The 24392-nt window shown below is 48.6% G+C and overlaps 6 protein-coding genes across 6 annotated transcripts; 2 read left to right on the forward strand and 4 right to left on the reverse strand.

Moving 5' to 3' along the window:
• Window positions 1–229: 229 nt before the first annotated feature.
• N7519_009735 (glutamate dehydrogenase gdhA-Penicillium chrysogenum) lies at window positions 230–1821 on the reverse strand (the record flags this gene model as incomplete). Its single annotated transcript, XM_057296508.1, has 4 exons — window positions 230–559; window positions 642–1436; window positions 1495–1625; window positions 1773–1821. The coding sequence occupies 4 exons, from the start codon at window positions 1819–1821 to the stop codon at window positions 230–232; spliced, it is 1305 nt and encodes a 434-aa protein (XP_057144390.1).
• Window positions 1822–8516: 6695 nt separating this feature from the next.
• Window positions 8517–9185, forward strand: N7519_009736 (uncharacterized protein; the record flags this gene model as incomplete). Its single annotated transcript, XM_057296509.1, has 1 exon — window positions 8517–9185. One exon carries the CDS (start codon window positions 8517–8519, stop codon window positions 9183–9185), a length of 669 nt encoding a protein of 222 aa, XP_057144391.1.
• A 2175-nt stretch (window positions 9186–11360) lies between these two features.
• N7519_009737 (putative MFS monosaccharide transporter) lies at window positions 11361–14365 on the reverse strand (the record flags this gene model as incomplete). The annotated part of the gene is given in 5 exon segments (XM_057296510.1): window positions 11361–13043; window positions 13054–13358; window positions 13427–13895; window positions 13964–14095; window positions 14222–14365. The coding sequence occupies 5 exon segments, from the start codon at window positions 14363–14365 to the stop codon at window positions 11361–11363; spliced, it is 2733 nt and encodes a 910-aa protein (XP_057144392.1).
• A 1830-nt stretch (window positions 14366–16195) lies between these two features.
• On the forward strand, window positions 16196–18181 carry N7519_009738 (PPN1 endopolyphosphatase family protein; the record flags this gene model as incomplete). Its single annotated transcript, XM_057296511.1, has 3 exons — window positions 16196–16333; window positions 16401–16487; window positions 16547–18181. The coding sequence occupies 3 exons, from the start codon at window positions 16196–16198 to the stop codon at window positions 18179–18181; spliced, it is 1860 nt and encodes a 619-aa protein (XP_057144393.1).
• A 480-nt stretch (window positions 18182–18661) lies between these two features.
• Window positions 18662–21162, reverse strand: N7519_009739 (putative C6 transcription factor; the record flags this gene model as incomplete). The annotated part of the gene is made up of 7 exons (XM_057296512.1): window positions 18662–18855; window positions 18917–19126; window positions 19177–19667; window positions 19721–19870; window positions 19917–20109; window positions 20169–20639; window positions 20691–21162. The coding sequence occupies 7 exons, from the start codon at window positions 21160–21162 to the stop codon at window positions 18662–18664; spliced, it is 2181 nt and encodes a 726-aa protein (XP_057144394.1).
• A 540-nt stretch (window positions 21163–21702) lies between these two features.
• On the reverse strand, window positions 21703–23644 carry N7519_009740 (uncharacterized protein; the record flags this gene model as incomplete). Its single annotated transcript, XM_057296513.1, has 5 exons — window positions 21703–21907; window positions 21982–22438; window positions 22519–23199; window positions 23287–23423; window positions 23484–23644. The coding sequence occupies 5 exons, from the start codon at window positions 23642–23644 to the stop codon at window positions 21703–21705; spliced, it is 1641 nt and encodes a 546-aa protein (XP_057144395.1).
• Window positions 23645–24392: the final 748 nt, after the last annotated feature.

The raw sequence follows: 24392 nt of genomic DNA on the forward strand, positions 1-24392 counted from the left end.
TCATCATGACAATCCCAAGTGCAGAACCAAAACAAACAGCGGTGCTCAAGTGGGGATATCAATCGAATGCAACAGTGGAGAAAACCAAGCGCCTCTATCCGTAACCCGCTTGACAAAAAGGGTAAAAAGCTATTTAAATGAAAAGAAAATGCATCAAAGCTGCCTCTCCTTAAGAGAGGACAGAAATCATCACAGAACACCACCCAGAATAAATGGGGATGCGACTGATTTACCACCAGTCACCGTGCTCCTTCATGGCCTCAGCGACCTTGGTGAAACCAGCAATGTTGGAGCCAGCCACGAGGGAAGGAAGAACACCCTCGGCAGGGGTGACATACTCCTTAGCAGTAGCGAGACCGTTGTTGAAGCAGTCCTCCATAATCTTCTTAAGGCGGGAGTCAACCTCCTCACGGGACCAGTTGACACGGGCAGAGTTCTGGGCCATCTCGAGACCAGACACGGCAACACCACCAGCGTTGGCGGCCTTACCAGGGGCGTACCAGATGGCAGCAGCACCGGGGTTGGCATCACGGTGGGCCTCGAAGACATCGATAGCCTCCTGGGGTGGAACCCATGTTGGAGCCCTCAGCGATGAACTTGCAGCCAGCGGCGATGAGAGCCTTGGCCTCGTCGCCGGAGACCTCGTTCTGGGTGGCGGAGGGGAGAGCGACATCGATGCGGCCGGCGATGTTGGTCCAGGGGCGGGCACCGGGGATGTACTTGAACTTGGAGCTGAAGGCGTCCTGGGTGGCGAGCTCGGCAATCTGCTTGCGCTGGACCTTGATCTCGGCAATGGTGTTGATCTCCTCGGCGGTGAAGGAGCCCTCCTCGCCCTTCAGGACGAGAGCACCCTGGGAGTCGGAGAGGGAGATGACGGAGCCACCGAGCTCGATGACCTTGAGAGCGGCGTACTGGGCGACGTTTCCGGAACCGGAGATGGCGACGCGCTTACCAGCGAAGGATTCCTTGCCGCCAGAGGCGTGCTGGATCATGTGCTCGACGTAGTAGACGACACCGTAGCCGGTGGCCTCGGGGCGGATGAGGGAACCACCCCAGCTGCCACCCTTACCGGTGAGAACACCCTCCCACTGGTTGCGGATCTTCTTGTACTGGCCGAACATGAAACCAACCTCGCGGCCGGTCACACCGATATCACCGGCGGGAACGTCGGTGTCGGCACCGATGTGCTTGCACAGCTCGGTCATGAAGGAGACACAGAAGCGGCGGATCTCGTTGTCGGTCTTGCCCTTGGGGTCGAAGTCGGATCCACCCTTACCACCGCCCATGTTCAGGCCGGTGAGGGCATTCTTGAAGATCTGCTCGAAACCGAGGAACTTGAGGATGGAAAGGTTCACCGTGGGGTGGAACCGGAGGCCACCCTTGTAGGGGCCAAGAGCGGAGTTGAACTGGACACGGTATCCACGGTTGATTTGGACCTGAACGGAATTAGCATTGTGGCAATTAATTAGGGTATTTTCAAAAGAAAGGTCTTACCTGGCCTTTGTCATCTTCCCAGACAACACGGAACTGAATAACACGCTCGGGGACAGAGACGACCTGAAGAGCCTTGCGGTACTCGGGCTTCTTCTGGAAAAGAGTGGAGTTCTCGAGAGTGGAGGCGAGCTCTGTTTCGGGATTGTTAGCTGAGTCACCCCGAAATTATGCCCCGGTGGAGCCAAAAGCCGGGAAGATGCCGATGGGTAAAGGAATTGAGTCGGGAAAAATCGTGATATGGAATTGAAATAGAAAGGGAAAAATTAAAGGAGACATACCCTTGTAGGCCTGCTCGAACTCAGGCTCGAAGGGAAGGTTTTGCATCATTTCGGCAAGTATTGTTAACTCTGCTTTTAGGTTAAGTAGATCAATGCTAAGCAGTGATCTAATAAATTATAATAAACAGAGGCAAGAGCAGAGAGTATTAAGACAATTGAGATTCAAGAGAGTAGATGAAGAGAAGAAAGAATGGAGGGAGGAGTGTACAATTATATAGAGATGTGGAGAGAGAGAGTCGAAGCCGGAGTCGGACGAGAGAATCCGGACTGATTGGAGGGAAGACGGGGAGATGGTTAATGCGCCTCCAAGTCTACAATAATCCAAGAACCAGGTTGCACGGGGAATTAGGATAAAGATCCAAGAGAAGAGATGAAACCCAATGATTTGCCTTTCCGTGGGAAGAACGTCCGAAGTTCGGGGCCCGAACAATGTTATCTTATGGTTTAAGGTCACAGAATTTGCACAGAATTTGGCTTATCTCTACCACCTTTTGGTCCCATAACCTTCATTACTACACTTTAACCTTCCCATCAATCACAGCTCGTTTTTTCATTCCTAAATCTTCCTTGTCCCTAATATCCCTTCCGTGTTCAATTCGTATCCTTCGGATCGGTCCTCTCCGACAATTTTTTTTAAAAAATAAAACAATGTAACCTAGTTTATTAGGAGGCTGAGAGAGAAACCTTACCTAAGTAAAGATTTCGAACCCCAGAAAAATGCATGATGCGATGAGTGCTTGTACTATGATCGACCTATTATGAAGTAGTATCCTATAAAGTTGGATTGAATCAAACCAAAATAGGAAAAACTAAAATCGAAATAAACGCAAATAAAATCTCGAGTTCTCCGCCACCAACTGCCAACTTCGGCAATTTGACTCGGCTGCAGGCTCTGTCACGTGCCAACTATCCCATAAACGGCGATCAAAAAATGGATCCTGCCACTTTTGGCCCACCGAGCTTATCTGATCGTCTTTTTCATTCTCTAACACTTTTTACTCATTCCTCCTTTATCTACGGCTTTTAGTTTAAGCAATTAATCACTTCCTTTACCCCACGGGATTGCACTGAGGGGTAGAGGGGTAGAAGGGTAGAGGGGTATCCCCCAGATGCAAATCTAGTCAGAATGATAAGGGGAAAAAAAGAAAAGAATCGTACTACAGAATGTTCATAGTCATAGAAACCTAGAATCTGGGATATCCGAATACCCGCAGTGCCACCCAGATCCCGAATGTCCAGTCAATTGCCCCCTAATAGTCATCCCGGTGGGTGCAACCCGATTTCCCAGGGCTTGTCCTTTTCCCCGGCTTGGATCAGGCACCAATCCCGTGTGGTGCCAAGACCCGGTTAACTGCATTGGATCCCCCGATAGTCGGCGTTGCCAAGTACTACCAGGATACTCCGGACATGAGATGGGATATCTAGCTCTTAGTTGATCCCTAATCTTATGATGAACATGATATTGCTGCAGCATTCATACTGTCCTCCAGTATAATGGTGCATCATACGGTGTCCACTACAACATAGACGAAAAAAAACCAAATTGCAACGGATATCATGATGTTTGGGACATTGGTCGATCCTCAGCATCATGCGACCGCCCACCAATCTAGTGGTTGCCCGCTGCAGCCCTCCGCAGAACGCCAAAATTCAGGACGCACTTCCCCACTCCTTGCTGATAGCGATTTGCGGAGGCCGCGCTTGGCTTCCTGGGGTTGCTGCATGGATCTTCACCGAGAAGCCAAATGCAGAACCAATTCTCACACGGGCCATGCTCCGTCCTTTTCATTTTCCCGACACTAATGTGGTGTGATGTGTGATGTGTATACGTAACTCCTTACACATCAATGAGTCTACCTCCAGACTGATGAATCGTCGGCGCACATGACCACCAACTGACACATGTGGGACAAGGGCCCCTCAGGACCCAGTGGATTTCCCTTGCAGATCCAGAAGCTTAATTCCTTCTAGAGCTCTTTAGCCTCCAGCGCTGTGGACTAAATTCCTGGTTCCCGTTAGTCCCTAATGTCTGCATATGCGTTCTTATCTCGGAGATTCGGAATGTTGGATCTTGGGTTCGACAACGTGCTTGCATGAAAATTGCAAACGTGGTCACCACATCGTCTAGTTCATCGGATAGATCTGCTAGATTGCGAGTAGTTCGGCGTCTTCTTTCATGTTTTGCGTACTTCGCCGTGATCATATGTACATGCAGATAGTGCTTGGGTTCCCGAGAAAAGTACATTGACGTTAACGTCCTTTTGCTCGGGACTTGCTTGCCATGACGTGCTATCTAACGAATGAGAATCGGTGTATAGCACAAACTCATTGTCTTGACTTATATAGAAGATCTGTTTTTTTTCTAATATCTAATATGCCTCGAACTACTCCGTATTATAGGTACAACATGAAGTATTCTCCACTAAGAATATAATCTCTGAGGCTTGGTCTGGTCAATCCACACCCTTAAAGCATGGTCCACCATGTAACTATCTGCCATTCAAACAAAGACAATAAGTGTAAAAGCATACTAACTCTAAAGAACCTCGCCCACGGACCTAGCTAACAGACTATATATATAGTGGTGTTTGCCAAAGCAGCCTAATATCAGACCCCAATCTGACGATTTCGATGATGATCTAGATGCAGATAACCGTCAGCATTTCAACCAAGCCACGTGGAAATAGTAATGAGCCTCAATTCCACACTAGCCCAGCAGCAACTTGACTCATCCACACCTGCCCCCAGCCCGATGTCCAAAGCCATCAAAACCCATCCTAATATTGGACCATTATCGTCAGAATATCTTACTATTACATACAGTTATCTCGCACCTACCACCTACCTATAGAAAATATACCAGACCTTCAAAAGCATATATGCACATACCTATGTTATTCAACTATATCCACTTAGCCACAAGTGGATGGTGAACGTCCATTTCCCCGGGCGATCGGATCTCAGGAAAACGGCGTACTCCGCAACAACCGATCCCGCACATCAAAAGGACATTAACAACCTTCCGATTCGTCCAAATTTCCCTATCGAGGATACCGTGCGCCCATGACACACAGGTTTACACAAGATGGTCGGTTAGGGCGCTGCATCTCTGCCGGCCAAGTGGGCTAGTGATCGCCAGTGTCGCGCTATTCGCGGGGTAATGATATAATCTTCCAAGGTTGGAAGATTGTACATATTATGTAAGAGTGGACAATGGAGGAAAGGGTTAAAATAATGTGATGGTCTTCGCTGTTTGCTATTGTTTTTCTTTTCGTTGTGCCGGGGTTGGGGTTATCATATTGATCTGCTTACCGCTACACGGTGACACGTGTCGGCTTTGGGGTGTGAATTGATAGATCATGTTCGACACTGCTCGGATATATAAATGTTGGTGATCTTGTTGCAGGGGGTCTAGGGTTCACCGTTTTTTTCTTTCTTGGCGGAGGATTGGTGTGGTACCTGTGCATAGGTTCCTCGCCGCGACATACATGTGTGAAGGATGTGACGATTGGGCACGGCAAGTTGCTATGTCAATTGAGGATATTGCGATCGATGACACCGACACCGCGCCTCGGTGTTATGGGACCTATTGATCACAGGAAAAATTCGACGCTTTTGACATGACCTGAATATGGCGGTCGGCGGGACATGTCTGTGTTCTGCATACTGTTTGGGTAGTGATACTGTTGTTGGCGTCGACGACCAACTGGACCGAGGCTGCAACGCTATACATCATACTCGTATGATCTTGGCAATGAACCCCGGTCGCCAACTCGCTGGGGAGCTTTATCCGGACATCCACCAGCTGCAGTGCATAGCACTTGATCATGCGATGGTGTCTTGGAATGACACAGTATCCATAGCGACCGGCTTGTTTCAAATGCTTTATACCGGGCACAGACAGGGTACCTAGATATGGTCATATGGTCATTGGGCAGCAGCTTGGAATTCCCCTTAATTTATTCACCCGCTCCGCAACATTCCAGGGGTATCCGCAGATTCGAGCGTGGATTGAGTACTTGTTATCGGGTTCGGAGTGTCGCACGCAAGTTCAGAAGACTGCATCATCCGGTAGGACCCGACTCATCTGGCATCGGGGATGTATCATAACGGTCCGGGTTGTTGCGTCGGCTCCGATGCAAGAAAAGCAACGGGTTGTCATCACTACAGATTAAAGTGCTGCGTTGGGGGGGATCTTGGGGTCTTCGGTGCATATCATAGACTATCGGTGAGACCCGTGCAATGCACCATGATCGGATTTGGCAAGAGCCATGCGAGACAGTCACGACCTATCGAGTTTCTAGTGGGAATACTTCGTAGTTGCCAGAGAGTCCATTGCATCGATGCATCCGCAGCCCTCCCTTCTTGTTTTATTGACCACTTCGTTATTGCGACTGGTTGACTTGAACTGCAAGTCCTAGCTGAATAGAGACACAGGTCATATACAACATATGTACGGAGTAGCTGTCAAATTGGAAAGGAGTGGACCTGGTGCTCCGCATGTGGCGAATTCCACGGGGATAACGGAGAACAGAGAAACAGAGAATAGATTGATCGGAAGGTTCGGATTCATAGAAATATTGAAATTTGTCTGAGATGAATGAATTAAACTCGACCCAATTGAAATCCCCGACACTATAATCTCAAAGAACGAAAAAAGTATAAAGGGGATGCGACACGCCTAGTTCCTTTTACTTTCCCCCCTAGCTCGGCGCCACCAGATTTTGTGCAGCTGAAAGGACCCATATCGACACCAGAAAAGGAGTCGGAAAAAATAAAATGCACCACCCATATACCGAGATCGAATTCGTAATCGGCATTCAATATGAAGCAGACTCCATACGGAGTACAACATACAGAGATGGTCATTCTCCCTAACGATCAGCTCAGTCATTTCTTATCTGGGCGCGATCGGGTCAGAGCTTGACCTTCTCCGTTAAAGGGGGCTCTCGACTCTCACAGCTCGATGAGTGGCCCCTGCTCTCCCGTCCGCGGGTGCTCTGGCCCTTTTCTTTTTTAAGTAGATCCTAGCTCGTGTGCTCTAGTGACGCCATATGGGGCTGCATTTGTTTGTGTCTTATGGCCCCTGAAGGAAATGGGACTGTTTAAGAAGTACGGAGTACTACCAGTACGGAATAAGGTCGAAATACATATGTATTAAAAATATAAGGAATCCTAGAATAAAAGATGGAGACAACAACAGCCGAAGTGGGTTCCGGGTCTTGTTTGCTGCACGCGATATTGAAGAACCCGGTTTGTGGGAACTTGGCAAGGGGTTACCCGTGGGCATAGTAGCCAATATACGGATCAACTTCCTGTGTTTGACTTAGATATGTCAATCCACTATAAAAACGTCAATCCCAATGTAATTCCTGACTCAATTATTGCGTAAAATGTTGATGTCGACGCTACGGATTACTCTGCAGGGCACATGGTCCAATATATGTTGTATTTAATACTGTCCCCTGGCCAGTCATCCACTCAATAGGTAGTGCTGACAAGGGAACAAGGCAGAAGCTCTCGTGGACTACGGAGTACCTACCGGTAATATTCCAATCATGACTACGCACCTTGCAGCGAGTAGGCCAGCCCGGGCTTAGATTGGTTGAATACAAACTAGGAAGTTCCATTCATGAAGGGGCCCCCCTTTTTTTCTTCCTTTCTGATCCAGTCCAGATCCAGTATGATTATACGAAGCTATGTCATGACCCAGAAAGCCTTTTACCAAAAGGAGGGTATCATTAGGATGTCATCTTGATCCGGGCCAATAATACGTGGAAGACGTGCAAGACATGCTAAGTTGAATCTGTAACAATAAGCCAAGATTGAGATTGATAGTAAGGATGTACATGTACATATGTACTGAATTTAAATTGTAATATCAGTGTAATAATATAAAAAGAAAATAAAAACCTCCCAACCCAACCTTGGAACCCTGGAAAAGCCCTAGATCGATACCCACACGTCGACCCGTGGTTAAGCAGATCTCAGACTGATTGGCCTGACCGGATAGACCCGTCGATGTCGATGGATCCGATTCAAAATCCTCCGTATACACGTTGACTTTGGGCTCTTATTAGTTTCTCTTCTATGGATGTTCCAGAACAATTTTGATATTTCTTTTCCCTTTCTGATTTTACTTCGATTTCCATTTTCCCTTTTTCTATTTCCCTTTTTTCCGCTTCTATTCCTCTTTCTGTTTCTCTTTCTCTTTGTCTCTGCCTCTCTGGGGAATTGGAACTCACATGTATGTCTACGGTTCTTTTACTTCATACCTAATATCCCCAATGGGTATTCCGTGAACATCCCCCCCCAATCCCTCATTTGAACATCCTGGATGGTCCCCTAACAGATGTCCATCAACAAGCCCCAACCTCGCGGTGGACTCGGGACCATCAGGGATCTGTTCCGCTCTGCACCGCCCTCCCCTTCACGACGTCGAGTATCTCTCCTAGTTCGTCGAGGTAGGGATATTTTCTCCAAGTAACAATCCCTCCCCCCGTCTGCCTTTCATCCCAACTACCCCTCCAGTTCACTCAATTTGGGGCCGCAATTCGACCCCACTGGTTTCCCAGAACTCGGGGAAAAAAAGACGCACAGCCCCGAACAGACCAGCAAAAAGAGAGAACACAAACTAAAGAATGCATCGGCCAAACAAATAGACAAGTAGATCCTCCAAGACTACAAACCTCAACCTCAACCTCAACCTCCACATCCTATTCACCCGCTTCACCACAACCATCCATGAACTCCCATCCACAATTCGACCCGGCCACCATGGTCGGTCTAGCCGGTGCCTCACCAGGAAGATCAGACGACAACTTCGATATCTTTGAATGGTACCCCCGCTATCAAAGCTGTCAACGCTACTTCCTAGATCACGCCCAGCACAGCGTCCCCGTCCAGGCCCTCTCCACATTCTTAAACATCCGACTTCCCTTCCAGCGCCAACCGAATCCAATCTTCAACTCAACACCATCCTCGTCTTCCTCGTCTTCCAGCCAAATCCCACCCGGCACACAACCCCCACCCCCACCCTCTATCTCATTGATCCCCTACATCCGCCGCCTAGTCGCAACAGGCATGGACTTCCCAGGCGTGTTGCACGGTTTCTTCGGCGACGACTGGGGCAGCGGCGTGGGACCCATGCACGAGCAAGAACGCCGCAACTACCTCTTCGCCGCCAAGAGCGGCGGCTGGGCCTCCGTGAAAAAGGACTACGACATCGCCCCGCTGGAGACCATCCCGTTCCTGCGTCCGTTGCAGGGAGCCGTCGATGCTGAGATCGAGGCCGCCGAGCGCAGCTGGAGTGAATGGCTCGCTATGGAGGACTGGATGGTTGGTCCTCGGGCGCCGGATATCATGCACGACTCGTCGTCGCAGAACTCACGGCCGCGAAGTGCGCGTGGCTGAAGAGATTATTTCGACTCTGTCTTTTCACATCGGGTCGGCGACATGGCGTCCATCAGAGCCCTGTTTTGGTTTTGGTTTTTCACATCTAGCGATCTTGTTTGTTTCTTTGCTTCTCCAGCGGCTTCTTCTTTTACCAGCATTGATTGGGGATCCTATGCATTGGGATATGGGTGCTAGCTTTTGCGGAACACCGCATTGGTTTACGGACGACTTGTGCTACGAGCTGCATCATCGGGGGTTTTTCTTCTGTCCGGGTTTTCTTAGACCAGATGGATCTATTGATATATTCATATTGCATCTATATACACCCTCAATCCATATAAAAATCTCGAGTTCACTCTCTCCAACAGCGTCTTTCGGAACGGAAGTCAAGTCATTCGGGGCTACGGAATGACTTCGGAGCTAAGAATACAAAGGGAACCAGAAATTGGGGTAATTGGGGTAATTCGCCCGAGATGAAAGGGGAAAATAATAATAGTAATAATTCAAAAATAAGACTCGTCCCCTAAAGCCGATCCAGGTTTAGTAGAATAGTAGAACAATACGAGAATACGAGGGTATATTTTATAGTGCATACATGTATCATTCCTGTGTCTACATATGTACAGAGGAGTACTCCGTGCAATCCACCTAAACTCGGCCGAAAAAAAAAAATATAAATTAAAAGAAAAGCAAAGAAAAGGCCAGTCGGTAATTGTACCAAATCAACAGAATCGACTTTCCAAAATGTCGATGAGCCACAACCCCACTGGTTTGCGCTTCTGTGGACTCTTCAGATCCAATCCGAGGGGCTACCGCCGGTGGCTGGCCCTTGGGCATCTGCGTTTGGGCGACTTTTTTTCCGATCTGAATACGGAAGAATCGGGTAGGAGTCCACTTTATTTTACATGTATCTTTGATCGTATTCTTGGAACAAAGAATCACTCCGAATTTTAGTGAGTTGGTCTACACTATGACATAAGTATGGACTAAATTGGGGAAAATGGCCCGGTCCTATACAGTGTAATCTCTCAAAATGGACAACTCTAAATTGATACGGAGTACTCCGTACATATGCTAAGGTAAAGTAGGTGGCGAAATTACTCCGTAGAGAAGATCGTTATATGTAAGATCTCGCTGTAGCCAATCTCAAAGCCAAATCCCTCCCTGAAGCAATCGCGGATCGACTCCGGAAACCCTATCGAGAGACTTAATTTACATATTAGCCCTATTAGATGAGTCTGAATTATTAACAATCGCGTGGCGGAGCTGAGACTGGGGCCTTCAGCCGCCTTCTTAGGCTTTTAACCTTCTCATAGGCGTTTTAGTTAGCGTTTTAGTTTGATGCTTTCTCCGCTAGCCTTGCCACCGGCGGAATCCCGTGGTCTTCCGCGGCCTATGACTGGCTTCTATTAGAAAATTCTCCGAGATCCCCTTTTTTTTGGATCTTGGGATCGACACGGAGGCTCTGGCTTTTGCTTGTGGGTTTACTTACGAGTCGAGTGTATTATCACTCGTTGCAGCGTGACTTGTAACATTTTTGTAAAATAAAAATTGATAGGGAAATTGTTCGAGAAAGAAGCCGACTCGAGATTGGCACATTCCTATATTTCCGCCGTGTTCCTAGTTAGATCCTGTGACCTGCTAGTTCTGAACGAAAGAAGAGACTATGTAACATCTATGGGTGATTTTCAATAAATATGGATCCGCCTATAACTACCAGCGAGGCACATACTTTGACCATGAACCCGTCTGAAACGCACTCTCCGGCAAACTCAATTCCATCAAGCTTTCAGAATATGACAGCGAATTTGGGTAGGCTGAGCATGTATATGGGAACTATCATAACCGGTCAGTTCCAAGTTACAGTATTAGAAGAATATATTCAGGCCAGCAGCCAGCTTTGATCGTGAGATTCGTCGGATATCATTAAGTAGTGAAACCAGAACCAAGCCAAGAGAGAAATCGGAAACCCGAAGAGTTTTTGGTCAAAACGCCATCGCTGAAATGCTGCGAAAGAAAAATGAAACAAAACGATTGCCACCCAAAAGGTGCACGGGAGAATACACGTGACGGAATATTGTCACAAATCCCAAAAAGAGAAAGCAAAAGGGTATCTAAGGGTTCGCAAGTGCGGTGAGGTATAGAGGCAAAAACAAAGAGGCCAAGAGAACAGTTAAACCCGCCGAGCAATGGTCATGAATCATCAATTCTGTTGGAGAACTTCTGCTTCGAGCCAGAATTGCGGGAGGAATTCGAATTGACACGCGAGCTAGAGCTAGAATTAGATTTAGCCCTTGGAAGATCTCCAGCAAGCGAGTTTGGGTGAATCTCCTCCGGAAGCAGAAGATCTGGTAGGTGGTCTGGATTCGATGCCAGACTGCGTGGACGTGAAAGCACACCACCGAGAGAAGGATTATCCTTTTCGCGATGCATGGTGTCGACTGGAGCACGACTTCGGCGGCGATGTCGGCGGAGATACTCGTTTGGAACAGGGTCGACTTGCTTTTTCACGGCTGGTACGATGTTAAGGTAGATGGGGAAGATGGCGCCGGCGCAGAAGAGCGCGACTATAACGCAGAAAGAATATGATCCGCCGTGTGCGAGGTATGCCGCGTACTCGGCAAACGGGAAAAAGGTGCCGCCGCTGACTGCCATTGTCAGGAAGGCAGCGGCTGTTTTCGTATGCTGGGCTGTGCCGCGGAGGGAGATGGCGAAGATAATGCTGAATGCACCGCTCTCGAAGAGGTACAGCAGCATTGCCATAACGATTGCTGCTGAGCCGTTGGTTTTCATGCAAAGAATGGAGCAGACGATCATGCCGATGTAGCTGACCATCAGAATCCAGCGTGGTTTGATGAACCACTGCGCAAACGCGGCCAAGAAACGGCCCACAGCGAAAACGCTGTGTCCGATGGTTAGGAAATCGAACGGTGATGAGTCTGGACGAGCGGCAACAACGAAACGCCGGAGAGCTGTCGCGAAGACTTCTTGCCCAGCCACGTAGAAGAATTGAGACCAGATTCCGAGGCCAAGAGTCAGCCAAACGACTGGAATACCGACCACTTTGGACATGTTGTCTTCTCGGCGTCGATTTGCGAGCTCTTCCAAATCTTCATCTGACGCTTCGGGGATTGGTAGATAATAAAACGCCACTGCCAAGAGCACATCGAAGAGAGCAATGCCAAGGTATGCCCATTGTACATCAACCAAAGATGCGACATCCTGCACATCCTTGAAGAGAACCCGTTTCGCCAGGAGCGGCGACAAGACACTTCCAACTGCTTGCACACCCTGTGAGATATTGAGTCTGATTTCGGAATTCTCGAGTGGTCCGCATAGCGCTATGAACGGATTTGCCGCAGTCTCCAAAACCGCTAGACCAAACCCGACAATGAAATTTGACAAAATGAACGCAGGCGTCGACGTTAGGACAGCAGAAGGCCAAAATATGAGGGTTCCACAGGCATAAATGCAAAGTCCAGTTATGAACGTGGACTTGAAGCCCCATATTTTCAAGACAGGCCGGCCAACTAGCAGAGGGCCGACCACGTATCCGCCGAAGTACGCGCCATGAAGACCCAAGGAATGCCATGAACCTAAGTGGACGATACTCTTGAATTGAGAATTCAGTATGTCAAGCAAGCCATATGCGAAGCCCCAAAGGAAGAATAGCAGCGTGGTCAATGCAATTGGCGCAATCGACTCTCTGTTGTTTAACTTTAACATACTTTCCGGGTTTTTCATGTTGACAAAGTCGAAGAACGTGATATCCGGTGCATAGGATGCGCTAGTATGAGTTCCTCCCTCTGTATCGATGGGTGCTGTTTCTGGGTGACCTAGGAAATCCAAAATACCAATGGGCTCCGATTCCCGGAGCTATGCCGACCAGCAGAGACCCCACCGACTTGGTTCGGTAGCTCCTTATCTCCTCGTTGCTCGATGGCAACGGCAATGGCGATGAAGATCCCGGCGAACCCGAGACTGCAGCCGGTGGTGGCACTGCAACCTGACTTTCCCCTGGCACGCCTGCAGAGAGTCCATGAGGCGAAGGAGTTGATACATCATCATTCGTGTCTCTAATCAATTTCGGGACAAGACGAGTGACGAGAGGTTTGAGACTTGGAACACAACCGCAAATTATTGAAAGATTGACTTCGACGACAGACCACATGAAAGATAGCGACGCGTACCCTGCGAAAACCCTGCTGTTAGCTCAATTGACACGTCAATTTCAAATATGGGAGAAGGACGAGTCGTACAACTAAAATCTACCCCTCCGATGTTTTGAATATGAATCGACTTGACTTCCAGCGAGCGAGAAATGGCAGCCTGTTGCAGAAAGGCAATTCGAACCACATCAACCACAGCCACAAAGAAACCAAACGAGAAAGTGACCACCAATATGATCTTTTGCTTGAAAGGTAGGCGCATTGTTGTCAAAAGCGGCATCGGAAGCAACAGGATAGCAATGTCGGTAATGATATTCACCGGCGACGAGGAGAGGTACAGGGTGACAATGTCGGTGCAATTCGCATCGGCCGGGAGGTGGGAAAGGAATACTGCGCCGATAGGACGACATTGGAAAACATTGACCAATGTTAATGCGAAGCCCGCTGCGTTCACCACAAACAGAGTGACATAGTTTGCCCATCGGAAAACCTTCTGATTGCGCGTCATTGTCAGGTAGAAGACAAGTATCGAGGTCTTGACGGCCATTAACGCCGGATTCTAATTGTTTGTCAGCATGCCATTGTTTTTATTGCCCTGCCGAGCAACAAAGGGCAGTTGTAACTCACATATAGGACCGTGAATGCATAAGTAGCCTTATTAAAAGCGAGTCCATCTTCAGGCTTGATATCATCGGAATGAAGGCCAAGACCATTCTGAACCGCATAGAATAGCGAGAAGGAAAAGCCAAAATCGATTAACTGCAGAGTTGGTTAGCCTCCGAGCTCTAGCACGAGGTTCCAGTCATGTGCCCGGTTCGCCAATAGATCGAGTCCGTTCTCGTTACATCCCCGGGTACATGCAGGGATCAAGCCGAGGGATCCTACCCATGCGACCAACATCAACCAGTCGTGTAACCCAATCTTTCTGACCACAAATATTCGCGAAATGAAGCGAAGGGCGACAAAGATAGAGGCGATGCAGAAAAAGGTGATCGAAACACCCAGCGTAGCTTGTTGACGACCTTCCATGACGAATATGACCTTTGGACTGTCCCAGCGGACAGTCCGATTCTAACGATCCCAATATCCAGTGTGGCGCAGAATATTGCACGCGATTGTATTCTTCGGATTCTAGTGTAAAGTCGCGATCGTAGGCGGGTTGAAATGGCGGGTGTGCGGAGGCGTCATCGTCTTCTTTCCGACGGAGTCCGAATCCGGGTATGGAGGACCGGGAGCGAAATGAGGCAGAATAACAGGGATTAGAATATTTGGGGGGGGTTGAGGTAGAAGAGAAAAAGAAGAAGAAAAAGAAGTTGAAAAAGAAGTTGAAGATGGTCAGAAAGTAATGTGGGGAGAGAGAAAATTAGGACCCTTCTACCCCGGCTTTGGCCCGCCAATCACCTTTGACTTGTCCTCTCTCCTTCACCCCTTTAAAGACTCGACAGGTCTAGGCTATCATGCTACACAAACACACAAATATACAGCTACACAGATACACAGCTACACAAATACAATTCCTATCCAGGGATTGTACATAATGAAAGATCGCCCACATATGTCTCACCCAATGAACATCCTGGACGAAAGCGAGCTAACCCACAATGAAAGTTCGAGCTTCCCGTGAGATCTATGGATGTGACACAACACTGTGATTGTTTTTTTGCGTGCAGGACACCTGTACGAGCACTCTGCCAGGGGCCGTGTTGGTCCGCGCCTATGTTGTATATAGGCAGTTCGGTCATGGTCCCCGCCCTTCCATCTTACCGAGTCCTAAAGTTTCACCCACTGGAATGCACGTGGCAATTACTATGTTGAATCAGCTGGGTGCTGCGAGGCTGTACTGAGGGGTGAGGAACTTCCACGTCAGACCGTCGGGTTTGGGATATTTGCGATCGACAGTGATCTACTCGCCAATTTTTAGTGTGATGTGTCAACCCAAAAGCTGCAGCCCTCTTACCCCATACTCCGTGCACCAAATCAGCATATGTGAGCATGATATTGATCTTCTACCCCAGATACATTCTGGTATTCTCCGTTCTGGACAACCAATCGATCTCTTATGCCCGCATGACAGTTTCCACACCGCGAATCCTCCAGGCACCGAGCTTGGCAGGGTGGACAGACTCATCCATGATTTTTACTATCACTGGATGAGCTTGGTGGTGCTATGTATACCTACATTAAGTCAAGTTTCTGATTGTTCACCTATATTCTGCCACTACAGTTTCGTTTGAACACCGCGATGACTACGGAGTATTTATTTTAAGGTCATAAGTTCCCGAGTATATGCGAACACGCCAAGAGGACTTCAACGGCTATGATCGTCAGCCCCTGAGATCAGCGGCTTCGCAACGTTACAAGGAACTACTTACTAGCTCCTTGGCTGCCTTCAAATTCTCATTTCAGTATGTAATTGCGAGAACCCCTCTCGGTATATCGGCTGCTATTATTCTCCGCTGCTATGCTTTTTAGTGTAGATTTCTCTCCGCTCGCATATGCTTCGTGCATAATGAATAAATGTGCCCACTACAACGTGGAGATCTCGGGAATACTGGATACTACTCGACTGCTTATCACATGGTAAAAAGGTGTCCCAAGATTATGTCGGAACCGAACGAGATCTTCGCTATGTGGGTATGTAGTTGCATGCCTTTAGTTCAATTCTTCTAAGCGAGCCGTAGAATGACCTTCTATTTGTTGGAGTACGAAAGGGTCTGCCCGTCTTCTCTTGGCCGGTGATATATAAGATGCCGACTGCCCAGGAGTTTGCATCAACGCTGGGAAGGTACAGAGTGACCTGACTACTTCCAAGGTTGTCCTTGTCAAACCAGCGGCTTCGTCTGGTTAATCCTCATCAAGATGAGACTCAACACGTTGCTGCTGGCGTTCGGGCTTTCGGCATCTCTCCGGGGTGTACAAGCCGAGACAGAAGTCGAGAAATCCATCGCTTCCGTCTGGGACGACTTCAAGAATGCAGTGAACTGCGGTGCTTGCCAGGTATGCCGGTGTTTGGCACTTCCATTGCTTATAAAGATTTTTTGGCTGACTCTACGCAATTCTACAGGTTCTCCTCGGTAGCATTAAGGTTACCGCAGGACTCGGCGAGGATTTCATGGTCGATGTGTTCACTGGATTGTGCAAAATCAGCGGGGTACGTTGACAGTTCTCGCGAGCTTACTGGGCTCAATTTCATTAATCATAAACATACAGGTCGAGGACCCAGATGTCTGCACCGGAATCATCGAGAAAGAAGGTCCTGCACTGCATGATGCTTTCAATGCTTTACAACTTAACTCTGATGCTTCCAAGACACTGTGCGCTAGTTTGGTCGGGCTCTGCAAATACCCTGAGGTTCATCCTTACAGTCTGGCATTCCCTTCACCCAAGCCAAAGACTGTGAGACCTCCACCTAGCGGAAAGACGCCGCTGAAGGTCGTCCATTTCAGCGATACACATGTGGACCTCCTTTACGAGCCTGGATCCAACTACGAGTGCTCCAAGCCCATCTGTTGCAGAACTTGGTCTGATGAAGATGCACCTGAGAATACAGAACACCCATGTGGACCATTTGGAAACACAAAGTGTGACCCACCACAAATACTTCAGGAGAGCTTGCATGCTGCTATCGCAGACATTAACCCAGAGTTCTCCGTTTACACCGGAGATGTGGTGGCTCACGATATCTGGTTGGTTGACAAGGCCGAAGCTCTGAAAGGGCTAAATGCCACGTACAGCGCAATGGAAAAAGATATCGGCACTGTGTACGCTGCCATAGGAAACCATGACACCGCACCACTCAACCTCTTCCCTGCGGATGCTTCCCATGAAGCCGATCCTCAATGGGCCTACGATACACTTGCGGAAGATTGGTATGCACTCACGGGCATTCCTTCCGTCAAGTCTGCGGATCAATTTGCCTCATACTCAGCCGTCCACCCCAACAGCAATCTGCGCATTATTTCATACAACAGCATCTTCTACTACATATACAACTTCTATATGTACCAGGAACCAATGGAGAAAGACCCACGCGGACAATTTGAATGGCTCATCAAGGAATTGCAGACCGCCGAGGACGCAGGCCAACGCGCATGGCTGATCGCTCATATCCCATCCGGTGTACCTGATCACTTCCGCGACCATTCGGAGTACTTTGACCAGATTGTGCAGCGCTACGACGCCACCATTTCAGGATTATTCTATGGCCATACGCACAGAGATGGGTTCCAGATCGCATACTCCGACTACAACAACCGTGACTGGAACACCGCCACTGCAATGGGTTATGTCGCTCCAGCGGTGACACCAACGGAAGGGTCACCCTCTTTCCGTGTCTACGAGGTTGATCCAGTCACCTTCGGTGTCCTGGATTACACCCAGTACATCGCCAACATCAGCGACCCATCCTTCCAGACAAAGCCAGAATGGATACCTTATTACTCTGCCAAAGCAGACTACGGATCCAAGATCTCTCCTCCGCTCACAGATCCCAAAGCTGAGATTAGTCCGGCTTTCTGGCACAACGTCACTGTCGCCATGGAACGTGATCCGACCGTTTTCCAAGATTACTGGGCGAGACGTTCTCGTGGATTCCAAGTCGAGAGTTGCGATGATGACTGCATGAAGAATGAGATCTGCCTTCTTCGCGCCGCTAATGCACAGTATAACTGTGAGAAGCCAAAGGCTTTCGACTTTTCTAAGCGTGATGGGCAGGAGGGTGATATCTTGCTGGAAAAGGAGCCTCATATTGACTGCGATCATGCTGGAATGGCGACGCTGGTCTCGAAGATGGCGCATCAGGCTAAACTTGAGCGGAGAAGGGAGCTTGAGGGCGATGATGGGTGATCATTTGGTAGTTGGTACATCTAATTCTGGACAGTAATAACTACCAAAGCTAATTTTGATAATTTATGCCATGCAAATGGCCTTTCATTGACAAACATAATAGCCGTGATCCTGATATCCTGGATATGCCAGATACCAAAAAAAGACCCCCGAAAAAAAAAGATGGGCCCGAGCCCGGGATTGAACCGGGGACCTCGCGCAATATTGCTTTGGGTGAACCCCTGGAGAGCTTGTTAGGAATTTGTGTGGATAATGGATCCGATTAGGGAGTCTTACTAAGCGCGAATCATACCACTAGACCACCCGGGCACTTGATGTCAGATGACCTTGTACTTACATACATAAACAGAATTGAATATATACATTTTCTTCTTTATATATACACCAGGAGCCTGGCCAGAATAGACCGAGGAGAATAATATCAACAATAGCTGCCATGAAGTATAATATTGGTACAAATACCGTTGCGACAACCAGAAATCAAGCAGTAAAGGCTGGCTCAGGATCTACGGGCAGAAGTCCCTGGCGATCTATCATCGCAAGAAGGTCTCCATCCATCATGAACTCCCCAAGTTCCATACCAAATGGCGAGAGACTAAAGTCATCCCTTGTAAGGCCTGTTCGACTACCATAAATAACGGGAAGCGTCGTAGTCGAAGCATCGAAGCTCGATTCTAATAAACAGTATTGTTAGCACAATCCCAGTAACATAAAGAAGACAGAAAAGAGACTGACCAGGTTCGTCTAAGACCTTGCTGAATTGTTCCAAGTAATACCGACATCGATCGACTAACTGGTTTCCTTCATCGAGCCTGGAAAGCGCTGCTACTGCACGACTGGGATATTGTCTGGCTTGGCTTGCTCGGTCTGTCATCGGGGATCCTGTTAGGCTTGCATCACGGTAGACCCAAACCACTCCGATGAGGACCAGTGCTGCATTGAAAGCTTAGAGGTTGTCAGCAAGCAAATCTACAGAGCGAGGAATCCGGGCATACTATAGTATAAGGAGAACCACCAAGCTCCCAAGAGGCTGTGCTTCCATCCAGGTTCTGATACCATGCGGTGTACGATATCAATGATCTCCATCGCGGAGTCCGCGCATATCCGCAAGCTGTTTATACCAATCTGCTGCAACAATCTCATATCCTGGGGATCGCGATCAGGGGACCTGCTTGCGGTGATAAATTTGACCAATACCGGGCGGTGGAGCAAGACTCGAAGATTAAGATATCTCAAGGTTAGGATGACTTGAAACTTCAACGAGTGATATTGAGAATTGGACGACATCTGGTCACGAGGCAGATTCTCAATACCAGCTGACGATATAAGTTGTAATGGATGGGCAAGTGCCCGTTCCCACGAGAACAAATGCTGTTCCAAGCTGAAGATGTGGGCCACGGTTTCGCTGACTGGCAATGGATCATCGCAGCCGATGTTTTGACCATAGAGAAGCTCTATGACGCTCCAGAGCTGCTTATAGAGTCCACTAGTACATATGTCAGAAACCTGGGACCATCGGTGTAAAGTCCAACTACTTACATTGTCGAGTTGAAGAACACAACACTCAAGGCCACCGTCTCGTCATCCACGAACCCTGCTGGAGTTTCAAATTCCCGTTTCATGGGCAGCTCGAGCTTGACGTAGCCATCTGGAATGGCTGCCGGTCTGCCAAAGGTCATGCTCAGAGTTCTATATTGTCAGCATATGTTTGACGTGTGGAGCTTTAGCCACTCACCGGTCTAAAACCACACAACCGTACCAAGTCCGCTTTCGCATCTCCTGTTCAATAGGAGAAAATACTTTGGACGCATGCCGCGAATGTAATCCAAGCTGAAGAGCGGCTTTGACGGCTAATCCATGGACAGTCCATGCTTGTATTGACTTTTGTGTGCCTTGAAGGTATTGGCCCATCAGAAGCAAATATTGAACTAGAGACACACAGTCAGGACAATGTTTCAAGAGGATCCGAGAGTTAGGAGCTACCTACCCACTTCTAGGGTTGTCCCTCGCAAGATTTCACTCCCACACAAACCAAGGCCACGCTGATAGAAGACATCCGATTCTTTGATCCGAGCATCTGCGCTCGCACTTCCAGGAATTGCAGTGATAGTAGCCATAGCCAGCACCATGTTCAACAAACCAAGCCAAGTTCTCCGTACCCCATTGAAGTTCTCCCGTGTCATCTGGTGATATGTGTCCATGAAGACGGGTGGGTATATGTAAGGAAATAGCAAGCCTGTGTTAGAGAAATAGCGTTTGATAAGCTCCAAAGTATTTGCCTGCGGCGGTAAAGCAAACATGTTCACCTGCATGCGCCGGTCTTGACTCCTCTGGCGTGGTGATGATGGTCTTGATGCATTCACGAAGCCACCCTCGGCTGCGCCAGGTGAAGGGAAATACCCCGGTTGGACAATAGCGCTCGACAAATGTCGAAGGAATGCAATATTCGAAGAAGGGCCTGGTAAATATTTAGCAATCTAGAACCCCCTTACCAAGCAGATACACTTACCAAAGAAACCGGAATCCTCCTCATCAGCAAAAATCACCGCACCCATACCATCGACAGAGTCCTCCGTCCCAGTCAAATCAGGTATCGGTGCAGAGATTCTAGTCTCAGCCTCATTCTCCCCAACATCCCGACCAGAAATAGCAGACTCCCTTTCTGTGTCCCTTTGAGGACCACAATCAACCCTTTTCGCCAACCCATCCAAATCACCCCTCACAGTCCCAAACGACTCCTCGAGCCTCTTTATCCTGTCCTCAAGCCCATGCAGATAGTCCTTCTGCACGATAACATTAGCGGCCGTTGATGGTGGTGTGTAAACACACGCAAACCCCAAATCCTGACATAACGAGCAGCTCGGCCGCCTGCCGTCACACCGGGATTTGCGGGTTCGACATGCATCACAAGCGACAGCTACACGGCGTCTTTTGGAGGCCCGCCCATTAGATGTTTCGTTATCTGGTGAATTTGATGCCATTTGATACTAGTAGTGTCATACGATTAGGGGTTGTCGGGACGTGGTTGTTTCTGGGGATGTGTCGGATGGGGTAGGTCGGATAGCTACCCGGTGTTTCCGGGGTGAGGATATCATCCAGTCATGGTGTACAGCAGTCATTATCTTGACTTTTTCAGATATATTTCCAGGTGTATATCACTTCTGTTTGATCATTTATTGCGATCAATGAATCTTAGTGTTTCCAGACTTCGGTTCAGTGGAGATATTTGAAAAGCGCCCGAGCATGGAGATAATGCTTTGTTCATGAATGTACTATTATACGAAGCAACCTTGTATATATACACCGTTTAATCCAACAGATATCTACCCAAGACATGATAAGCTCGTTAAATCGTAAAGCGGGCTACCCGCGCCCAGAAAACCACCACTGGAAACACCGGGATCCAAAAATACTACACATAAAACAATCAACTACCTCCATGGGTAGATATCACTATCTCCGGGGGAAACTGAAGCCCCGGTGATGAAGTTGTGGGGCTGACCTCGGAAATAGATGGTGCTCTACTTCGCGAGCTCGGCGTTATATCCCACGGACCTAATGTTTGCCACTCCGCAGGCGCCGACCCAGGAGGACACTGCAAGGTTGATGTCCCAGATATCCCTTGTGTCGGGAGTGAATTCGAGTGATTTTGACGGGGCCTTGGCTGCGAGGCAGCTGGGGTAGGCAGTGAACGACGTGTTGGACTCCTTGGCCTCCTTGAGCTGCCTTCCCCATTATCCACGGAGTCCCTCCTGCTTATAAAACTTCCAGGTCTTGATCGGTTATCAGGTGTAGATGACCTTTTGTATTTGTCTTGTAGGGTTTGGAGATTTCCGTTTTTGTATTCTTCTCCTGGGGTCTGGGGATAAGTTGTTTTCGCTTCGGGTTTAAACCCAGTTTTTTCGATTTGTTTGTGGGCTTTGGCGGTCATAATGGCACTTGCTGCGTTTAAGAAGCGGGCAACCCTTCGCCTTCCTAGATCGTGTTGGGCTTGGGTGGTAGTGGTTTGGTTGGTAGTAGGGCGGCGTATGGTTGTCATTTCGATATCGGGATCCTGTCTCTCGGCACTTGTTCTAGAGCCTCGTGCAGAACTGCTTCCGGTCTCTGATACAGAACAGTCGCAGTTTGGGCATTTTCCGACAATAGTCTCTTCTTGCTGCCCATCTTCCCTGCCCGCGGCTTCCATATCCGCAGAGAGAAGCAGATATAGTGACCCCAATACAGCGAGTGCCGTACCAACAATTGGCGCCCATTGACCTAACGATTCATCTGTTAGTAAACTTACGCCATTTGCATTGTCAATGACCAAAGCCAGATAAGATACAACATTTACTTACCAATGCTTTGTATAGGCTCTGTTTGGTGCCTCATTTGCGTACTCCAAAAGTTCATTTCGCCTTTGGCGAGAATTGCCAGCACTGCTGCAGCAAACACCGGTATCTCAATGAGCGCTAACCATTTGCTTATCCTGTCGGTAATCCTAGTCATATGGTTGATGGTAGCTCCGTTGGTTCCCACAATCGGTTCATCTGGTTCCTGCTTAGGCTTTCCATTTGAGAACTTCTCCCAGTTATCGTCTAAGATTTTGATCCACATGGATACCAACGACAGGATGGCAGGGATGCAGCATGCGGCTGCAACGAGCGTACTGGCATTGAACGACAGCTCACGAGGCACTGGGATCACGTAGATATTGTCGGCTGCTCCTAGGCGCAATGGTGAGACTGGCCCATTATCTGGGGTACAGGCAATGCCACAGTTGGAGCCATATGGGAAGTCACCCGTTAAGGCCCAGAGAATGCTTGCCTCGTCGTCAACTGGGCAAGTAGTGGGTTTGAGACGCATGAATTCCACGATCAAGCTCACTAGCCCAGCCAGCAGAAGGACTGTCCACAAAAAGATGATATCACGGCCGGGATTGTTGAAGTAGGTTCGGGACAGCCTGACGGTGGCTGGGGCGGTTAAGATACCGATTGCGCAAAGCTGGAATGCCCCGTAGATATCCATGTCGACAGCGCCTATAGAATATTAGATTCAGTGATCATTCCGATGGGTCACGCCAGGTAAAAAACATCGACCCGTTGCAAAAGTTTCGCTCGACTCACCGTCGACATGAACCGCAGCAAGAACAATCCCATGAAGAGCTGCGATAGCGGGAAAGAGTAACACAGCGGCTAGACAAGCGTTCCGAATCCATTCTACTTTGCGAGCAACTACACAGGCTGCAATTAAAACATAGTATCTGGCGTGAGTGTCAGCATATCATGATAACTCTACCGGTCTCTTTGTAAAGGAAACATACAGCACTCGGGTCCCCGGGCCATATTGACCGGAAACCGGCCATGCGCAAACAACCTCGCGAGATAGGGCGCTTGCAGCTGTTGTCACGTTAGGGGGCGATGCAGTAGCACGATGCACAAGAGCGTTCTCTAGGAAGGGGGTGACAAGGGGAATTGCTGGCATTGCATGTTATCCGTCTCCGGTGACGGTAACTTTAGGATAAAGGAGCAAAAAAGGCATATATTAATGTGTTGTTGTGTTGTTCTCTAATCCTGACAGTAACTTAATGAGGCTCGACGTGGTATCATAAGAAACGAAGAAAGAAGTAAAGCAAGGAGCCTCTGGGCCGTCTTATCCACGAAGCGCTACTCCGCAAATTGACCTTGATCAACAAAGCGAAGAGTGCATGCAGCCCGGGTGCGAGTTGTTTCGTCAGCAACAGCCTCATCTTGGATTTTAGAGCCTCGGCCTAGCTGGGATTGGATAGCCCTGGCGAGAAACCTCTATCGTTAAGGTCAAACCCTCGGAACGACAAGTGCCCCGTGATGTTGATTTGGGCGGGCGCAGCAACCCGGGCGTGAATACGAGATGGGGCAACCTCAGCTCCCGCTGATTGGCAAGTTGAGCATGTCATACATATTGCGCAGTGGCTGTGTCTGTCGAGCGATTTGTAGCTGTTTCCAAGGGAGTTGTAATGTAGAAGAAACATTTAGCGATTCAACCGAAAGTCACAATAATTTCAAAAGGCTAGTGATATTGGCCGAACCATGGGTCCAACAAATTAAAGCCAACATTAAAGTCCACGTATGACGATCAACTTCCCAAAGTGGAAGAATGCGGGGTTCTCAAATTTTGGCCAATCTCGAAGAGTCTTGACTCCTTTTCTTGGGCGTTACTTGCCAACAGCTCACACAGGCTAACGAGAATGTCA

Source organism: Penicillium mononematosum (assembly GCF_028829835.1).
Source record: "Penicillium mononematosum strain IBT 11891 chromosome Unknown utg000005l:1.0-9366267.0:1.0-9372171.0, whole genome shotgun sequence".
Taxonomy (NCBI): domain Eukaryota; kingdom Fungi; phylum Ascomycota; class Eurotiomycetes; order Eurotiales; family Aspergillaceae; genus Penicillium; species Penicillium mononematosum.